The sequence below is a fragment of the Herpailurus yagouaroundi genome, unplaced genomic scaffold (genome assembly GCF_014898765.1).
Source record: "Herpailurus yagouaroundi ecotype Mexico unplaced genomic scaffold, PumYag 216, whole genome shotgun sequence".
Classification (NCBI taxonomy): Eukaryota; Metazoa; Chordata; class Mammalia; order Carnivora; family Felidae; genus Herpailurus; species Herpailurus yagouaroundi.
Window position 1 is genome coordinate 9068288 of NW_024412447.1, and position 18811 is coordinate 9087098.

General features: G+C 43.7%; 1 protein-coding gene across 1 annotated transcript in view; it reads left to right on the plus strand.

The window, feature by feature from the left end:
* Positions 1-18416, plus strand: part of YWHAG (tyrosine 3-monooxygenase/tryptophan 5-monooxygenase activation protein gamma) — a 29221-nt gene extending 10805 nt beyond the window's left edge. The window contains exon 2 of the mRNA XM_040456089.1: positions 14932-18416. Coding sequence (XP_040312023.1) covers positions 14932-15588 — 657 coding nt within the window. The 3' untranslated portion in view covers positions 15589-18416. The remainder of the gene's footprint in view (positions 1-14931) is intronic.
* The last annotated feature ends 395 nt before the right edge of the window (positions 18417-18811 follow it).

Genomic DNA, 18811 nt, shown 5'->3' on the forward strand with positions numbered 1-18811 from the left:
CCCCAAGTAAACATATTTTTTTAGGACCAACTATAGACTACGTTCTGGTCCAAGAGCTGGAGAACACGTGTCCCATTCCCCTCCTAGAACTGCCATTCCAGTGGGGGTCACTATATATCCATGGTGGTTAAAACCAGGCGTAGTAAGGTCACCTAGGGAAAGCAGAGAGTTGGAGTCAAAACATGTAACCCTGGGGAATAGCACTTCTATAGTTACCAGAATGAGGAAGCTGAGTTGGTAGTGATGAAGGCAGAAAACCAGGAAAGAATGCTAACAAAGGGAAGAGAGTGTCAAGAAAGGGGGAGTGGTCGGCAGTGTTGGGTTCCTTTATGAATAAAAATTTAAGTTGACTTAAGGGAACATTGGTTGGGGATATGAAATGGGAAGGATAGTTAATGGCATTTTATTAGATGGGTACAGGGGTGGTGAGGTGGGGAGTGAATGAAAGGAAATGCTAGGAAGTATAGACTTACTTTTTTTTTCATTAAAAAAATTTGTTTTTACATTTATTTATTTTTTAAGAGATAGAGCACAAGTCAGGGAGGAGCAGAGAGAATGAGACACAGAATCTGAAACAGTCTACAGGCTATGAGCACTCAGCACAACCCCAACGCAGGGCTCAAACTCACAAACTGTGAGATCATGACCTGAGCCGAAGTTGGACGCTTAACCGACTGAGCCACCCAGGCGCCCCTAGACTGAACTTTCAGAAGCTTGATTTTGTAGGAAATAAAGAGATGGGAAAAAAATGAGATTAAAAGGCATCACTTATTTTCACCCTAAACTTGGGTTATATGTTAATGGGAAAGAGCAGGAGAGGAGGAGGGAACATACAGGGGAGAGCATGACCACTGGGCACATAGAGGGAAGAAACACTTAGTTGACGCATAGGGAGGAGCCAACGATAGAAGTTGTTTGCCAAGAAAAGGCCTTGGAATCTGCTTACCTGGTGGTCGCTTTCCTCTACAAAGAGGCAGTGGTAAGCAAGAATCGCTAGGCAGTGAGTGCAGAGGGTCAGAAAAACCCTAATGCGCAGCGGCTGGTCTTCTCTTGGTGTCTGTCTCGGTCTCCCTCCCTGTCTTTACTCGCTTCAGTTTTGGGTGGAAGAATAAAAAAGGCTGAGTGGTTGGACTGATTGTGCATTTGGATGCTTTAGAGCTCGTAGAACAGAAGGACAAGGCACAGGAAAGTTTATATTTAAACAAAAACAATTGAATTGGTGAATCTTAGAAGAAAGGAGTAAAGTCTGAAGGGGAAGAGAAAGGATGGGATTCAAGAGCACGGTGGGAGTGAGGACTGGTATTACTGGAGGTTGTAAGAGTTTGATTTTAAAAGTGAGTGATTTCTCTGGGGGTCGCCTGGGTGGCTCAGTCAGTTAAACATCTGACTCTTGGTTTCAGCTCAGGTCATGATCTCATGGTTCGTGAGTTCGAGCCCCACATCAGGCTCTGCATTGGTATTATGGAACCTGCTTGGAATTTTCTCTCTCCCTCTCTCTTTGCCCCTCCCTGGCTTGCACTGTCTCTCTCAAAACAAGTAAAATAAACTTAAAAAAAAAAAAAAAAGCGAGTGATTCTGGAGCGCCTGGGTGGCTCAGTCAGTTAAGTGTCCCACTCTTGATTTCGGCTCAGGTCATGATCTCATGGTTCATGGGATTGAGCCCTGCATCAGGCCCCATGCTGACAGCATGGAGCCTGCTTGGTATTCTGGCTCTCCCTCTCCCACTTGTGCTCTTTTTCTCTCTCAGAATAAATAAGCAAACTTGTAAAAACTTAAAAAATAAAGTGAGTGATTCTGAACAAAGAGGTCAAGGGTGTAGCTTGGGTGAGAAGTTGTCAAATTTGATGAGATAGCTGAACTATTGTTCATAATGGATTTGGGGGAATAGCCTTGGATAATGGAGGTGGAACAAAAGATATGGACATAAGTGAACAATCCCAACGAAAGTGAACGTGATGTTGATTCTGGGAGAAGTTGTAGAAGCAAAGAAAAGGCCTAAAAGTGGAACTTATTGTAAAAGAAAGTCCGTATGGGTTTGTAGAAGAAGCTGTTTAATTTTTAACTAATTTTGATTGAATTACTTTTTAGAATAGGGTTATTTGACTACCAGCCAAGGGAACACTGGAATATGTATACCTGAATTTTTTCAAGACATTCAGGTCAGGTGTTTTTCCTCCTATGTGGGGTTACACAGCAAAGTTTTGACAAATGTCCTAGTTGTTAGAAAGTGAGATCAGACTGGAGCAGTGGGTGGAATCTAGGGTAATGAAATGGCCTTATTTTTTTGCTTAAAGTCTTGTATTTTGGCCCCCAAATTCAGCTTTTCATTATTCCATGTGGTGCGGATGGCACTTAACAATAGCACCTGTTGGGGGCAAAGAGACCTAGGGTGTTGATTGAGATCGCAGTAGGAATTCAGTCTGATTGATTTTCAGAAGTTAATTTAAGCAGAATTTAACACTGCAAGACAATATTAAAACAAGTATATAAGTTAGTTTTTGTTGATATCAAATTACCCCAAACAAAGATTTCTTACTTCTCATGATTCTGTTGGTTGGCCAAGTATTTTTGGTTTAGGCCAGCCTCAGTTTGGCTAGATGAAACTACAGTGGCCGTGGAAGTTTCCTAGCAGCAAGCCCTTCCTGACTCTCGAGCACTTTTTAGGCCTTTGCTTGCCTTATACTCGATAATATTCCACTAGTTAATGTAAGTCACATGACCGAGTGCAGCCTATGGGGTGGGGAACTATATTCCATTTCTTCATATGAGGAGCTACAAAATCATAGTGAAAAGGAAGATGTGTACAGGGTTGGGAAGAAATACTATTGCCACTTTTGCAAACAGTCTGGGCTTGATACATCATGTGTAAATTCATGTCACTTACACATTCAGAAGTGACTGTTAGGTAACATGGTGATTCATTGGTGAGTGCAAGGTGGTACCTGCCCCTTAAGGACTTCAGTCTTCTTGGGGAAAGGAAAGGTATACAGTTAACGGTACAAAGTGTTAGGAATCGGCAGCATGTTGGGGCGCCTGGGTGGCTCAGTCGATTGAGTGTCTGACTCTTGATTTCCACTCGGGTCATGATCTCACAGCTCGTGAGTTTGAGCCCCGTGTTGGACTCTGCACTGGCAGCACGGAGCCTGCTTGGAATTCTCTGTCTTCCTCTCTGTGTTCCCCTGCCCTCCCCCACCCCCCGCCCTCAAAAATAAATAAATAAAAATTTACCAAAAAAAAACAAAAAAAAAAAACCCAAAAAACCCAGTATTAAAGGTGGAAGGTAAAAGTTACACAGAATAAGCAGTGATTAGAGCTGCCTGAGAATTTTTCAAGAAGCGTATGTAGTATTTGAATTAGGACCTGATGGATATATAATTTTTCTTTATGGGTTCTGGAAGTGTGTTTAGGTGGTTGGAAAAGCATGAGAGCAAGAAGTGTGTGGTATGAGGAAGAATGTGAATATCATGACCCGAGTGTCGGTAACTTGATGCAGGGTTTTTCTACATCGATATTTGGACCGTATTGTTCTTAGCTCCTGTAGGATGGCTGTCCTGTATATTGTGTGGCAATAGCATCCCTGGCCTTTGCCCGATAGGTAATATCTCAGTAGAGTGGTTTTCAAGAAACTGCTGTGCTGTACCATAGTTTATACAGCACTTTCATACATGCCAGTTTGTTTCATTTTCAGCTGGGGGAGTTCCCCCTTTCACACCAAAACACAGATCTGTCATAAAAGCAGCAGTTATAAATATTAGCTCATTTGTTTGCTGAAGCTTGCAGTCTTGTATTCTTTTTTTTTTTTTTTCAACGTTTATTTATTTTTGGGACAGAGAGAGACAGAGCATGAACGGGGGAGGGGCAGAGAGAGAGGGAGACACAGAATTGGAAACAGGCTCCAGGCTCTGAGCCATCAGCCCAGAGCCCGACACGGGGCTTGAACTCACGGACCGCGAGATCGTGACCTGGCTGAAGTCGGATGCTTAACCGACTGCGCCACCCAGGCGCCCCCTTACAGTCTTGTATTCTAAGTAGCAGGCTGAAGGGCAGTGACCAGGGAGCCTCTTTGGGGGAAGAGAGTCCGGATGGGCAGGGGAATTGTATCCAGATCATAGAAAATAGTATGCAGGCGAGATCCAGAGATAGGAGGGCTCTCTTCATCTGTATGAGGAATTGATTCTGGCCCCAAAAGATAAAATTCTTAAGGCTAGCCCGTGGCAGTTGTAGGGAGATGAACTAGGTTTTAACATGAAGTGAATCTCTAAAGGTGGGTTTAGGCTGAGTTCTTCCGGGAAGCATGCAAGTAGAGGGTAGAAGACATTCACTCAGTCTGTAAGAGGGAAGGGAGTTCTGGTTTGCTATTCGTGTGGATTGTCTGTATTTCGGGAAGTTAAGTAATCTTAGTATGTTTCTCTCCTTGGCATTTCCCTCCCCTAATGGCAGGATTGGATGCTTATTATCATAATGGAAAAATAACCTGTGGTAGGGAATGTAAATTTCTTAGCCCTTTTCAGGTTTATGTAAGTATGCGTGAGCAATAAACATAACACAGTACTCTTGTTCTCATTTTGAGGAGAATTAAAAACACAAGGTTTGTGCTCTGTTATAGTTACTTTTCTTTGTATAAGCCCATGTATTATGAAGCACGAAGTATCTGGAATTCTGAACTCCTCAAACATGTGAGTTAATGTTTAATTGCTGGTATGTGTGAAAGTGCTGTGTAGACTATGATACAGTGCAGCAGTTTTATTTTTATAGCTTTATTGAGGTAAAATCCACCTACCAGTCACCCATTGAAAATGTACAATTCAGTGATTTTTTTCTTTTTTAATGTTTAATTTTGAGAGAGAGAGAGAGAGAGCCAAGAGCACGAGGAGGGGAGAGCAGAGAGAGAGGAGACACAGAATCCGAAGCAGGCTCCAGGCTCTGAGCTGTCAGCACAGAGCCCGACTTGGGGCTCGAACTCAGGAACCACGAGATCATGACCTGAGCCGAAGTCGGACACTTAACTGACTGAGCCACCCAGACACCTCTCAGTGGTTTTTAGCATGTTCAGGGTTGTGTAACTGGCACCAGTGTCTGAATCCTGGAATAAATATTGTCATTCCCCACAAAGAAACCCTGTACCCATTCGGAGTCACTCCCTACTCCCCTGCCCTCAAAACCCCTGAGCCCTAAGCTACCACCAGTCTGTGTTTCTAGAGATTTGCCTATTTGGGACTATTCCTAAAACTGGAAACCTACAGTATGTGGTCTTGTGAGGGGCTTTTTCGTTCAGCATAGCATTTCCAGTGTCCCCCATGTTGTAGCCTGTGTCCCTCCTCTGTTGTTTGGATAATACTGCATTTAATTTTGTCTGCTCACCAGCTGACAATTAGATTGTTTCCATTTTGGGGCTGTTTTGACTAGTGCTGCTGTGAACATTTGTTGACAAGTTTTTGTGTGGACGATACGTTGTCAGTACTCTCCTCTGTACTTACCAAAGGGTGGAATTGCTGAGTCACGTGGTAACTCCACATTTTGAGGAACGTTGTGCCGCAGTTCTTAACCTGGAGAAACAGAAGTATGGATTCCATTCACTACTGAGTCTTCAAGGGTTAGGGCTGCGTAGGGAGATACTTTAAAAAAGCTTCCCCCTCCTTGGTTAAGAACTAGGCCTATAGTGGAAGGCATATAGGATTTTGAGCCATTAGGTATGGGTTCCATTCTGGGGCTCTGAGCCTTAATGTTCCTAACTTTAAAATGGGAATAACAGGGGCGCCTGGGTGGCTCAGTCGGTTAAGCGTCCAACTTCAGCTCAGGTCATGATCTCGGGGTCCGCGAGTTCGAGCCCCGTGTCGGGCTCTGGGCTGATGGCTCAGAGCCTGGAGCCTGCTTCCAATTCTGTGTCTCCCTCTCTCTGCCCCTCCCCCATTCATGCTGTGTCTCTCTCTGTCTCAAAAATAAATAAACGTTATAAAAAAATTAAAAAAATAATAAAAAAATAAAATGGGAATAACAGTACTAAATCATAAAGCGTTATCTGGAGGACCAAAATAGAAGTTACAGTTTGGTAAAGAACCCATTTCTAATATGACGAAAGTTACTTAGAAAGATACGGAATAGATGGATACTTTCTCAACATGGTAGAGAAATCTCTTTTAAAGCGAAAGTCAGTATTTAAGAATGAAACGCTGGAAGTATTCCATTAAATTCCAAACCAAACAAAGATGCCCATGATCAGCGATAGTAACATTGCCCTTGTGCATGCAGGAAGATGTGGTTACAAGTATAAGAAATATAACTACGGGAAAGAGAGTGATACTTGGAAACCAGAAGATTATGTAGGGAATAGGGGCACCTGGGTGGCTCAGTCAGTTAAGCCTCTGACTTCAGCTCAGGTCATGATCTCAAGGTTTGTGAGTTCAAGCCCCGCATCGGGCTCTGCTGACAGCTCGGAGCCTGGAGCCTGCTTCGGATTCTGTGTCTCCCTCTCTCTTTCTCTCTCTCAAAAATAAAATAAACATTAAAATATTTTTTTAAAAATTGAAAAAAGTGTTGGATTTAACAAAGATTATGTAGGGAATAAAATGGGAAAATATACGAAGTAATAATTGGTTTGATGACAGGGCTGAAATCTATGGTATATATACTATATACTGGTCCTAATCTGTATAAAGATACAGTGAAAGATTTTTATACAACTAAAATGAACGGAAAAAAGTTGTTCTTGGTAGGGGTGGGGTAGTGAGCACTAACCAGCAGATGTACAATCATTTATATCAATAAACTATATAAAATTACTGGCTTCAGCTTTTTTTTTTTTTTTTAACTCGTTTTTCAAAATTGGCTTTAAACTTTAATTGTAGATCTGATTAACAGGGTAAATTGTGGAGCGGGTTTGTTTGGGTATACCGTAACAGGTCAAAATTCAGCCTTCTCAATCTTGACTGCCTCTCAGCCACTCTGTTTTCAGACCTTTCTAGAAAGTACACTGAGAATACACAGATACTTTTTTTTTTTAATTTTTGAGAGAGAAAGGGAGGAAGACACAGAATCTGAAGTGGGCTCCAGGCTCTGAGCTGTTAGTATAGAGCCCGATGTGGGGCACGAACTCCTGAACCGCGAGATCATGACCTGAGCTGAAGTTGGCCGCTTAACCAACCGAGCCACCCAGGCACCCTTACACAAATACTTTTTGATTGGCTGTCTTAAGAATTCCACTGTATGGATGTGTCCTAATCTAATAACTAGCCTCTTACCGAAGACCATTTAGGTGGCTCCAGACTTCAGCTGTTAGCAATAACGCAGTGAATCCCTTTCAAGAAAGGGAATTGCAGAGGGTCGCCTGGCTGGTTCATTTGGTAGAGCACGCAACTCTTGATTTTGGGGTTGTGAGTTCAAGCCCCACGTTGGGCATAGAGCTTACTTTGAAAAGGGGGGTGGGGATTGCAGAGTCAAAAGGTTGTTGAGCAGTTGTAATTTTGATAGTCCTTTCCAGATTGCCCTCTGATAAAGGTCTTGCCCGTTTATAGTTTCCCACTGTAAGCGAGTGCTTTACCCACACCATCACCTTCATAAGTCGTCTGACTTGAGATATTGCCCATCTGATCAGAGAAAAAAATGAACATTTGTAATGGATGAGGTTTGGGTGCTCTGCTTGTGTTTCCTTTTCTTTCAACTGTCCGTTCCTTTTACTCCTTTTGCTATTGCTGGTTGGTCTGAAATTCTTTTTTAGGTCTGTGTTAGAGAAATCAGCCCTTTCTCTGTGATGTGTCAGCAACGTTTATATTGTCAGAGAAAGAACACAGGGCTTGAAGCCACAGGGCCCACGTTTATGTCCCGTCTCTGCTGTGTGTTCGTGGTGTGCTTTGGGGGAAAAATCATTTCGTATCTCTGCCTCACACCCGTGAAGTAAGTGTAATGTCCGCCTCTGTAGAGTGGTTGTGAAAAAAACTCAGGACTTGGTGGCTGTCAGAAAAGCCCCGGTGCTTGGCCAGCTCTCCTGTCACCTGTGAGACCTTGCAGTTGGCCCTGATGAATATGAAGTTACATGACTGTTTGTAGGATGTTCCTCTTCCTGAAATGTTTCCCTTCCGCACAGTGTTTATCCAGGATGGTTGCTGCCGGGTTTTTTTTTTTTTTTTTAAAGCCCAGCTGATGTTATTTTCTAATTAAGATTTCCTCTAAACTGCCCAGGTAGCGTGCTACTCTCAGAAGATCCACCTGTGTGGCTGGTGACCTAAAGTGAATAAGTGTGTGCCCCCTCCAGGATGTCTGTTTTCTGTCTTCACAGAGTGGTGGCGTGGGACACGTGCTAGATAGATGCTCAACAAATGTCTGGTGGATTATCTGATGGCATGGCTTTTCAGTACATTTTCCTTGTCATCAGACCTTACAGGACACATTCTATCAAGTTTTCCAGAATGAGTGTACTGGTGGTCTCCAAGACTACCCCCCACCCCCTGGGATGTGCATACAGTTGTGCTCAGGGCTGTTGATTTATTACGGTGAAGCCATGGTGAAGCCATACTGAGCGCATACTGAGCGAAATCAGCAAAGAAAAAAGGTGCCTCGGGCAAAGAGTAAACCAGGCCCAAGCGAGAATCCTCTCCCCCAGGGGACTCCTGCTAGGGACTCCTACGTAGGGTGTGTGTGTGAAATGGTGTCTGCCAAGGAGTTTCATAAGAGATTTAGTGACCACGGGTTTTACTGGGACTATTCACATAGTACTTCCTGCCTAGCACATACCAAAAATGAAGGCTCCTAGAAGGAAAACAGGTGTTTACCATGAACCACATTGTTTGCGCAAACAGTTTAGGGACAGGGAGCCATTCTTATCTGGGAATGATGGGAACCCTTCCAAAATTCAAGTTCTCAGATGCCAGCCAGGGGTCAGCTTTGCCAGCAGACCTTTCTAAAGATAGCAGTCTCCAGTTAACTCTTCCACGCAGACTGTAATTCAAGTTTTTCAAGTTTAAAGGCGTTTTACTCAGGCGAGACATAGCTTCAGGTTATTTTGTAAAGTTTTTGTAGTTATTTAGTAGACTGGTCATCTCTAGAATACAGGATTCGTTCTGTATTCAAGCAGAACACTTGAAAGTGTTTCTTTCCAATGGTTTATTCTTCTGTCTGTACAGCATATAGATACTGTGTCCGTTACATGGATGCTGATGCCCATCCTGCACGTTGTCACCTTGTTTTTTCTGTTTTTGGCATAGGATGTTCCTATACAGCAGTCATTGTGTTTATCTTTTTCATTTCTTCTTGGCCCTTCTGGGTGGTTAGTACTCCACACCTGAGGGCCCTAAAAAATGGAAGACGGGGCCAAATGTTATACCTAGTGTCTGCTAGCCCTCTTTTTTCTACTTTTCTTTAATAGATTTTTCTTTTTTTTTTTTTTTTTTTTTTTTTAAGAGCAGTTTCAGGTTCACAGCGAAATTGAGTGGAAAGCACAGAGTTCCCATGTGCCCCCTACCTGCCCTGCCACTGCCTGCCTGCACAATGCCCTGTGCTGTCAGTGTCTTTTGACTGGTCTGTTAGAGTCAGTGGGCCTAGACCTACCGTCCATGATTTGTTTACATTAGGGTTTATTCTCAGTGATACATGTTCTATGGATTTTGATGAGTGTGTAATGACATGTACTCGCCAGTAGGGTATCATACAGAATAGTTTCATGCCCTAAACATCCTTTTTTCCACCTGTTCATCCCTTCTGTCTTATTTTTTGGGGATGTGAACTCAGTTCTTTCTGGAGATTTTCAGCTTTCTTAAATCAAGATGTTTTGTGGTCACCACCATAACTGTTGTTTTGTAACTTCTTCGTAAGCTTCTGCAAGATAGGAATAGATATTATTTATTTATATATTTTTTAATGTTTATTTGTCCATTTTTTGAGAGCACAAGCAGGGGAGAGGCAGAGAGAGAGGGAGACAGACAGAATCCAAAGCAAACTCTAGGCTCTGAGGTATCAGCACAGAGCCTGATCTAGGGCTCAAACCCACAAACCATGAGATCATGACCTGAGTGGAAGCCAGACACTCAACCAACTGAGCCACCCAGGTGCCCCAATAGAAATAGATTTTAAGGGGCGCCTGGGTGGCGCAGTCGGTTAAGCGTCCGACTTCAGCCAGGTCACGATCTCGCGGTCCGTGAGTTCGAGCCCCGCGTTGGGCTCTGGGCTGATGGCTCGGAGCCTGGAGCCTGTTTCCGATTCTGTGTCTCCCTCTCTCTCTGCCCCTCCCCTGTTCATGCTCTGTCTCTCTCTGTCCCAAAAATAAATAAACGTTGAAAAAAAAAAAAAAGAAATAGATTTTAAATAAAGTAAGCCTGATTCAAGTTTTTTCTTATTTAAGAAGATTAAACATTTGAAGTTGTGTTCATTACGATTTAAGGTCCTTGATAGAGAAGTTGAGGAAATTGTAAATGACTCAGTGCTCTGAATCTTGGGGTCAGAAAGTCCTCTAAATAGCTTTCCAAGAATCTTGAGGGTTGCTGATCTTTGGTTGAAAAGTCTCTGCATCAACTCTTAGGGGAGAACAGTTGACACTAATTAATATCTGATTCCTTAGCAGCTGGGATTTGGGGAGTTCTAGTTCTTAACCTGTCTGAGAATATCAGATTTTCTGGGTCTTTTTACTTCTCTGTTTATCTTGAACTCACTGAAAGAAATTTGAACTTGGACTAGTATCCTAGGAGTTGAAAAGACGGAAAGTTTCATTTTGTTTTTAAGCGGAACATGTGACACACCAGAGAATACAGACTTTCTACATTTTCCAGCCGCCGTGACAGTATATTTTGGGGACCATATTTAAATGTGTTGCATTCGTAGAAACAATTCAGTGACTGTTTTTGAAAAATAAGCCTCTCCCTTCCCAGATGATACATCTCTCTCATCTTCCCACATCGAACACTCTCCTTCTATCTTGGTTAAACCTTTTTTTGGACACTATGAGAATAATTTTTTTTCTCCCCTTTTCAAAAGTTCTCTTGACTCCTAAAACTAGCCTGTTTGGGATCTCTTGTTTGAACATAAAAATCACAGGTTAATTCTCACACAAGTCATTTTGATCTTAAGGAGTTTTTGAAGTGCTTGTTTAAGGCTCCTAGAGGAACCTCATCTTTCCTTTGAGCAGACTTTTTAAGAGTCAAGGTTTTTCCCTCTCACTTAGTTCTTCAGTGGCAGAGAACATCTGGGTATGTTCCAAATGTGGTCGAGTTACTATATCTAAAGGCGATACGGCCGTTTCATAATCTCCGTGTGCCCGTCTGGGGCAACCGTGCCGTCTTGACATAAGCACATTTCTGCCCGTGGGCTCTGCAGCCCTACTGCATTTGCAGCAGGAGACCTAACAGTATAGGGTACTGGTGAGGTCATTTGAGCTTTAAATAGTTGCCGGCTCTAGAAATAAGGACAGCATGATTTAGGGGAAAGGCCAGAACTCGACCTCAATGGCCTTAGGCACTCTGGCTTCTTTTTGCATCAGAGACAGTTATCAGGTTGCACTAGAGGCGAGTGTGCAGTGAATATAGGCTGGAGTCCTATGGTTTGTGTGGCTGAGGCTTACAGAGGCCTCTGCCTGTTTGAAAGCCAGTCTGGGGAGGTTTTTGTTTTTGTTTTTTTTCAGGCTATATGATGTTAAAGTTTCTGGAAAGGAAGTGATGTAAGGTAGCTAAAGAAATTTCAGCTTTGAACAGAGAACAGGATGAAATGGAGAAGCGATACTTGATACAGGGATGTAAGCTAGCAGATTGTTATGTAAGAAATTTAGAGCCTTCTTATGCTGAGAATTAAAATGGAAAACTATTCAAAGCATTCTCAAAAGTAATTGCTCACCTCTTTGTCACTTTATTGAGTCAAGAGCACTTTACCATTCATCTGATACGCTTTTTTAATTTTGAAAAAAATTAAAAAAATTTTTTTAATGTTTTATTTATTTTGAGAGAGAGGTGGGGGTAGAGTGAATCCCAAGCAGTCTCCATGCTGCCAGCACAGAGCCTGATGCAGGGCTCGATGCAGTGACCCATGAGAGCATGACCTGAGTGGAAACCAAGTCAGACACTCAACTGACCGAGCCACCCAGTCGCCCCTCATCTGATACACTCTTAATAGTAATTTTATGAAAGAGGCAGAACTCTTATTTTAACGGATAAGAAAATGAGATGCCAGGAGGATGAAATGCTTGCACCCAAGGTCACTTAGTAAAATGGTGGGCCTGGGAAAACCCCAGTCTTCTGGGTTATCTGAATATGCCTCAAATCATCAGGAGTGACAGTGTGGTCTGTGGGCTGAGAATAGTGTCTCCAGAGCCTAGAACATATAAAGAATTGGACGTGAGATGATACAAGCCGCCTTATTCTGGAGAAGTGGAGTTTCCACAGGGGCACGGGGGTCAGAGGTCATGGAACAGAAAGCAGCCGTGTCCTGATTTCCTTCTGCACAAAAAGCCTGTCTCGGGGCGCCTGGGTGGCGCAGTCGGTTAAGCGTCCGACTTCAGCCAGGTCACGATCTCGCAGTCCGTGAGTTCGAGCCCCGCGTCGGGCTCTGGGCTGATGGCTCAGAGCCTGGAGCCTGTTTCCGATTCTGTGTCTCCCTCTCTCTCTGCCCCTCCCCCGTTCATGCTCTGTCTCTCTCTGTTCCAAAAATAAATAAACGTTGAAAAAAAAAAATTAAAAAAAAAAAAAGCCTGTCTCCTCACTCTGTGTCTCATGTAGGCCATGTCTGGGGAAGGTCCTGTTCTCCAGCATTATAATGGGGAACCAATAATGCATAGCAAAAGGGTAACATAAGAAAAGCGGCTGATGAGTTTAAGAAATACTTGCAGATACGTCATTTGCCGGATATTGTGGGAATTAGCGAGCAAAGCATGATTAATTCTTTCAAAGAATGAATTGCTTGCCGTAAATTAATATGCATGATTTGGTTTGTGTTCTAATTTAATTATCTCCTCAGAGATACTGTTTAATTTATACAACCAGTTGCACTAAGCATAACCCTCCCCACCTCCCCAGTTTATAAAAGTGCCATACAGACCGAATGTGAATGATTCACATGTACGAAAAAGTCTCTTGGTATCCCAACTCCTCAAAATAGTTTTGGTATATCATTTTGCATTATGTCCTCCCCCCACTCTTCACATCTATAAGTAATATAACACTACGTAGAGTGGCCAGTTTTTTTTTTTTTTTTTAATTTTTTTTAGCGTTTATTTATTTTTGAGACAGAGAGAGACAGAGCATGAACGGGGGAGGGTCAGAGAGAGAGGGAGACACAGAATCTGAAACAGGCTCCAGGCTCTGAGCAGTCAGCACAGAGCCCGACGTGGGGCTCGAACTCACGGACCGGACCGCGAGATCATGACCTGAGCCGAAGTCGGACGCTTAACTGACTGAGCCACCCAGGCGCCCCTAGAGTGGCCAGTTTTAACTGGGGTTGGAGGGAGAGATGGGGAAGGTTTCAGAGAGGATATGAATAGAGGATATTAACTTTTTTTAATGTTTATTTCTGAGAAAGAGAGCTCAAGCCGGGGAGGGGCAGAGAGAGAGGGAGACACAGAATCCGAAGCAGGCTCCAGGTTCCAAGCTGTCCGCACAGAGCCCAATGTGGGACTCAGACTCACAAACTGTGAGATCGTGACCCAAGCCGAAGTCGGATGCTTAACCAACTGAGCCACCCAGGCGCCCCTTAACTTGGATTCTTGACACTTGTATAGTATTTCAGGGAGGGGAAGAACAAAGGGCAGAAGTGCGAAGTTTTTGTTTTGTTTAGTTGCAATTAAGGTGTCATGACTGGAGCCACAGGTAGGAGAGGACAGGACAAGGGAGGTGTCTGGTCCTCTGTAAGACTTTATGAAATAGTGAATGAATCGTGGTTCCTGATGTTGTGGCTTAGCCATTGACTTAGTATAACTACCAGTGTAGATAGGATAGCCAGACAAATAAAAAATGTGCCTTTGGATAGGAATAAAAAGCCCTATCCTTGTAAAATTTTCTATTTCACATGTTGTCAGACAGTGGTGTCTGGCTCTGATATGACAGACATCAGGTAATATAAATTAAGTCAGTGCAGTGTTACTGACTTTCTTATTCTAAGCAGTTGTGTGGTAGTCCTAAAAATACAGATCATTGGTGGGACATTGCTTTAACTTCCTCAGGGTGATTAATCTTTGGGGTGATGAAGATCGAAACTTGTCGAAATGCCCACATGGAAAGAAACATTAATTCCTATTGGCCACCTCAGCTTAGAAATACCTTGCTCATCTCTCCATTCTTTTGTGTTACTCGTAGCGTTAGGCCAAACACAGCAACAGGTCCGTGTTCTCCCAGTTGCTGACGTATCTCCGTGGCCAGACTCAGCCCCATGCCCCCGGTGGTTTTGATTTCCCTTCTGAGATTTGTAATTCATACGGTCTTAACACAAGAGCAGAAAAGCCTTCTCATTTCTCAAATGTCAACTTGAAGTTGACTCACAATATTCTCCCTGAAGAGGGACGGAACTGAGTAGACAGGACGAGGTTAGAAGGAAAGGGTCAGTCTGATTTCCTAAAAATCTGTTGAGGTAGGTTGGCCACCTGTGCTTAACGACCCCCGGGATTTGGTAGGTAGGTATGTAATGTTACAGGAGAGATCTGTTGACCTTTTGCAACGTAGATCAAATTTTGGTTTGTCCTCTAGGAGCTCAACTTTGATCGTTCTTCGGAACAGCTATGTGCTAAGGCTGTGTCCTTTCCCGGGGAGGAAGCATGGGTTCAGGCACCACTGATGAGCAGCAGTGTTTTCCTTCTTTGTTGTTCGTTCTGCCTCCATCCCCTTCCGTACACCCACACGGCCTCAGTTCTCGGCTGTTAATCACTTTAATCAGCTGATGAGTCTGTTTGTGTTTTAGTGGCACAGAGATAGGATTAATCCACTGCCATCATCTGGACCATAACGACTCCTCATTCTCTCCTCCTAATAGGTGACAGAGCTGAACGAGCCACTGTCCAACGAAGAAAGAAACCTCCTGTCCGTGGCCTACAAGAACGTAGTCGGGGCCCGCCGCTCTTCCTGGAGGGTCATTAGTAGCATTGAGCAGAAGACCTCTGCAGATGGCAATGAGAAGAAGATAGAGATGGTCCGTGCTTACCGCGAAAAGATCGAGAAGGAGTTGGAAGCGGTGTGTCAGGATGTGCTGAGCCTGCTGGATAACTACCTGATCAAGAATTGCAGTGAGACCCAGTACGAGAGCAAAGTGTTCTACCTGAAGATGAAAGGGGACTATTACCGCTACCTGGCTGAAGTGGCCACTGGAGAGAAGAGGGCGACTGTCGTGGAGTCCTCCGAGAAGGCCTACAGCGAGGCCCACGAGATCAGCAAGGAGCACATGCAGCCTACTCACCCCATCCGATTAGGCCTGGCTCTTAACTACTCCGTTTTCTACTACGAGATCCAGAATGCGCCGGAGCAGGCGTGCCACTTGGCCAAGACCGCTTTCGATGACGCCATCGCCGAGCTCGACACTCTGAACGAGGACTCCTACAAGGACTCCACTCTCATCATGCAGCTGCTCCGCGACAACCTAACGCTCTGGACGAGCGACCAGCAAGACGACGACGGCGGAGAAGGCAACAACTAAGGCCCCCAGGTGGACTGGCAGCGCACGCTGATGCTCCTACCGCAGTCTTTATTTTTTTCCCATGAGTGGGGGGTCGGGGGGGGGAGGGGAAGGGAGGGACGACCTTCCCAGGGAGAAGCCCACGACCTGTCCTGTCTTTGATCGCCTCTTTGACGTTTTTGCCAAAACACCACTAGTGGAAAGTCAGGTTAGCTGTGCTGGTATTGGAATAGCAGCCTCACACTGGCATACGGACTGTTCTGTAGATGAACGCAGGTGGAGCTGTCTGTCTTGAGTCTAACTTATTGCCAGAGTAGGGTTTGGAGTCCAAAAGAAAACTGAAAAATGGAATGGCCCTCATTCAGGAAGTTCTGTGGTTCCAGTAAGGATTTGTATGTACATACGCTCTTAATCTTAAGTTCTGGGTACTTCCTAGCTCATCTGTTTTTAGTCGTGCATTTTCGTTTTGTTCTGTTGTGTTTTTTTTCAGGGTGCACTCGACCAGCCAGGGAATAGTTTAAATCCCAAACTGACAGACTTGGGACAGAAGGTATATTTATCCTTGTGGTTTTAGGCCTTGCCAGTTTTCTGAAGTCTCCGATTAGTTGACAGTATTAACACTAAATTGCAGTTTACAGTATTTCTACATGACAGCCATATGTAACATCAAGCCATCGAGTGTGCATTTTTCTTTGCTGGTTCTTTTGGCTTTCCATCCTTAGTCAGCCTTTACCCGGGTTGGTGTTGCTGTTCCCTGTCTCCTAGGCCAAAAAGGCTTGCCTGAGGAGAATCCGAGCTACTTTAGGTTTTGGTTAATAGGTGCTTGGCAGGTGGCTGTGGGATTTTTGTCTTTCTTTCCTCTTAACTTCAATCCGCCACAAAAATGGATTACTCGCTTTAATAGAAACGTTACACACCACAAAAATAGAGAAAATTCAGGTCTGTATGTCATTTATTGTGTTGATATTTTCAGAGAACTCCTGATTTTTAAGCTGCCACAGCTCCTTCCTCAGGGATCATGCTGCCATTTCACTCTTCACTTGAGTGCTCCCCACTGTACCTTCTGCTGGCGGCGCCCAGGGGGTGGAGACGCTGTGGGCTGCAAAGGCTGGGCCGTCCTCCTGAGAAAGTCTGCGGTGCAGTGTGTGAAAATTCAGGTGCTAGAAGCTTACTGGTAGAAAAATCCAGAAGGAAGAGCTCTTCTAGTCATACACATTCTGTCCAATGGCGGGAGCCTCCGTAAGCATGTCAGTCCTTTCCTCCCCGAAAACACTCCTTCCCCGAGTAATTGTTGTAGGAAGATGAACTAAAATCATCCTCGGATAATAAATAACTCCTATTTGACCAAAACTTTTTCTATATATCTACATTTTTTTCTTTTTAACGAAAGCATCGAAGCTGGAGAGCCCTTTTCTCTCGCGCGTGGTCGACGCATGATTTGGAATTGAAGGGAAACGACCTTGCTGTTTTCCACAAATTTGTTCTCAGTTAGCCTTCGGTCCTTCATTTCTCATTTTGGAAAAAATCTGTCTGAAAACGCGAACCGTTGAGTATGTGTTCAGTCTTTTTTAGAAGATCAGTAACAGTGTGAACTCCCGAGACAGGTAATGACGCCAGACTTGTTTTGTCTGTTTCTTTGTTTTATTTAGTCAAGGAGAGGTATGAGTAATAATTGAGGAAACACTGACCGTTGCTTTTGCTGTTACCAAAATTGAACTTACGGTTAGGAAATGGATAACGTGTGACAGGATCCAGGTGACCGTGAAGACCAGAAGTACGACGAATTGATGCTCTGTGGCATCGCACAGTTTATACAGCGTGACTTTCCTTAGAAGGTTCCCTCCATACGCTAGAGCAGAAGTCCCAATTAACTGAACCCTAGCAGTAAACTCCTAGAAGAGAGCTGTACAGCTTTTGTGCCATCACTGGGGCCTAAAGTCAATGCCATGGATGGGAAAAGATTGGGGGTGGGGGGAGGGGGTAGGTGGGGCTTTTCCTTAACTTATCTTCATGTCCAGTGAGCAGTGTTGTGTCCTTTCTTGTAGCATTTGGAAATGATTTACTGGAATTACAAAACCTATTTTTTCTTTCAAATTTCAGCTTTGGCTCTGGCTGCTTTTTAGAATAATGCAAGATAAAATTACACCCGAGGGCTAAAAATGAAGAGGGGATGGGAGACTTGATATTTAAGCAGCTTGAATGGTTTCTTTTCTTTTCTTTATTTTTAAAGAAATGCACTTGCCTCTGATACTGTCTCTCCAGTGAAATGATTACTCCTCCATTACTCTATTGATACAATATTGTGCATGCTAGTGTTGTATTTCTATACAGTAGCTTGAAATTTATTAACTTATACTGTAGGTGTTATGTATTCCTATGACAAAAAAAATTAAGTCTTCAAATTTTTTAAAGTTTTTTTAATTTAATTTTTCCTTTTGGGGGTACAGTTTGCTCTACCAAATAGTGATCGTAACAAATTGATCTGTTTTGGATGTTGCTATAGTGACATGCAGTTATATATTTTGTTTTTAAGGGTGGGGGGGAAGCAAAAGAAACACCAGTGTTAGCTTAATCTTAATGTCTGGTGTTTGTCATGGTGAAATTATAACTATTACAGTGTAGGAGAACAATGAAGATGTTCTCTGAATGAGCCTCTGTGCTTTTTTGTCATGTTATGCAGTGAACTATTTTTAAGGTCTAATCAGTGATTATTTTTCCAACTCCGTGTTTCTCTAAGGAATTCTTTCACACACGGACCATTCTTAGCAGTTTTCCTCAGTGATGGAATATCATGAATGTGAGTCATTATGTAGCTGTCGTACATTGAGCAAATAAACTTACAGATCTGATGTCAGTGCCACTTAGTTTTATTTAATGAGTGTAATTTGCCTTTGAAGGTTTGCTTGGATGGGGGGGGGGCCTCTGTCCCCCTGTTCGCTCAAAGAATGAAGTTGGACTGGGGGCAAGGGACAAGACTATCGGAAAGCGCCTCTAGCTAGGAGTCAGACCGGGTTTGCTGACCTTGAAAAACCATAGCACCTTTGGAGCCTCCGTTGTTTCTCTTACAAGAACGAGCACGTTCAAGTAGATCTCTAAAGGTCCTTCTGGGGGTATCACTTGGGAGAAGCACAGACCTGAGTTTGAATCTGGCTCCCTTCTGCGCCTCGGGCAAATTACAGAACTTCTGAGCTTTGGGGGTGGGGGGGGGGATGTGGGTGTGAATGAAAACTGGGTCACGTGCCTG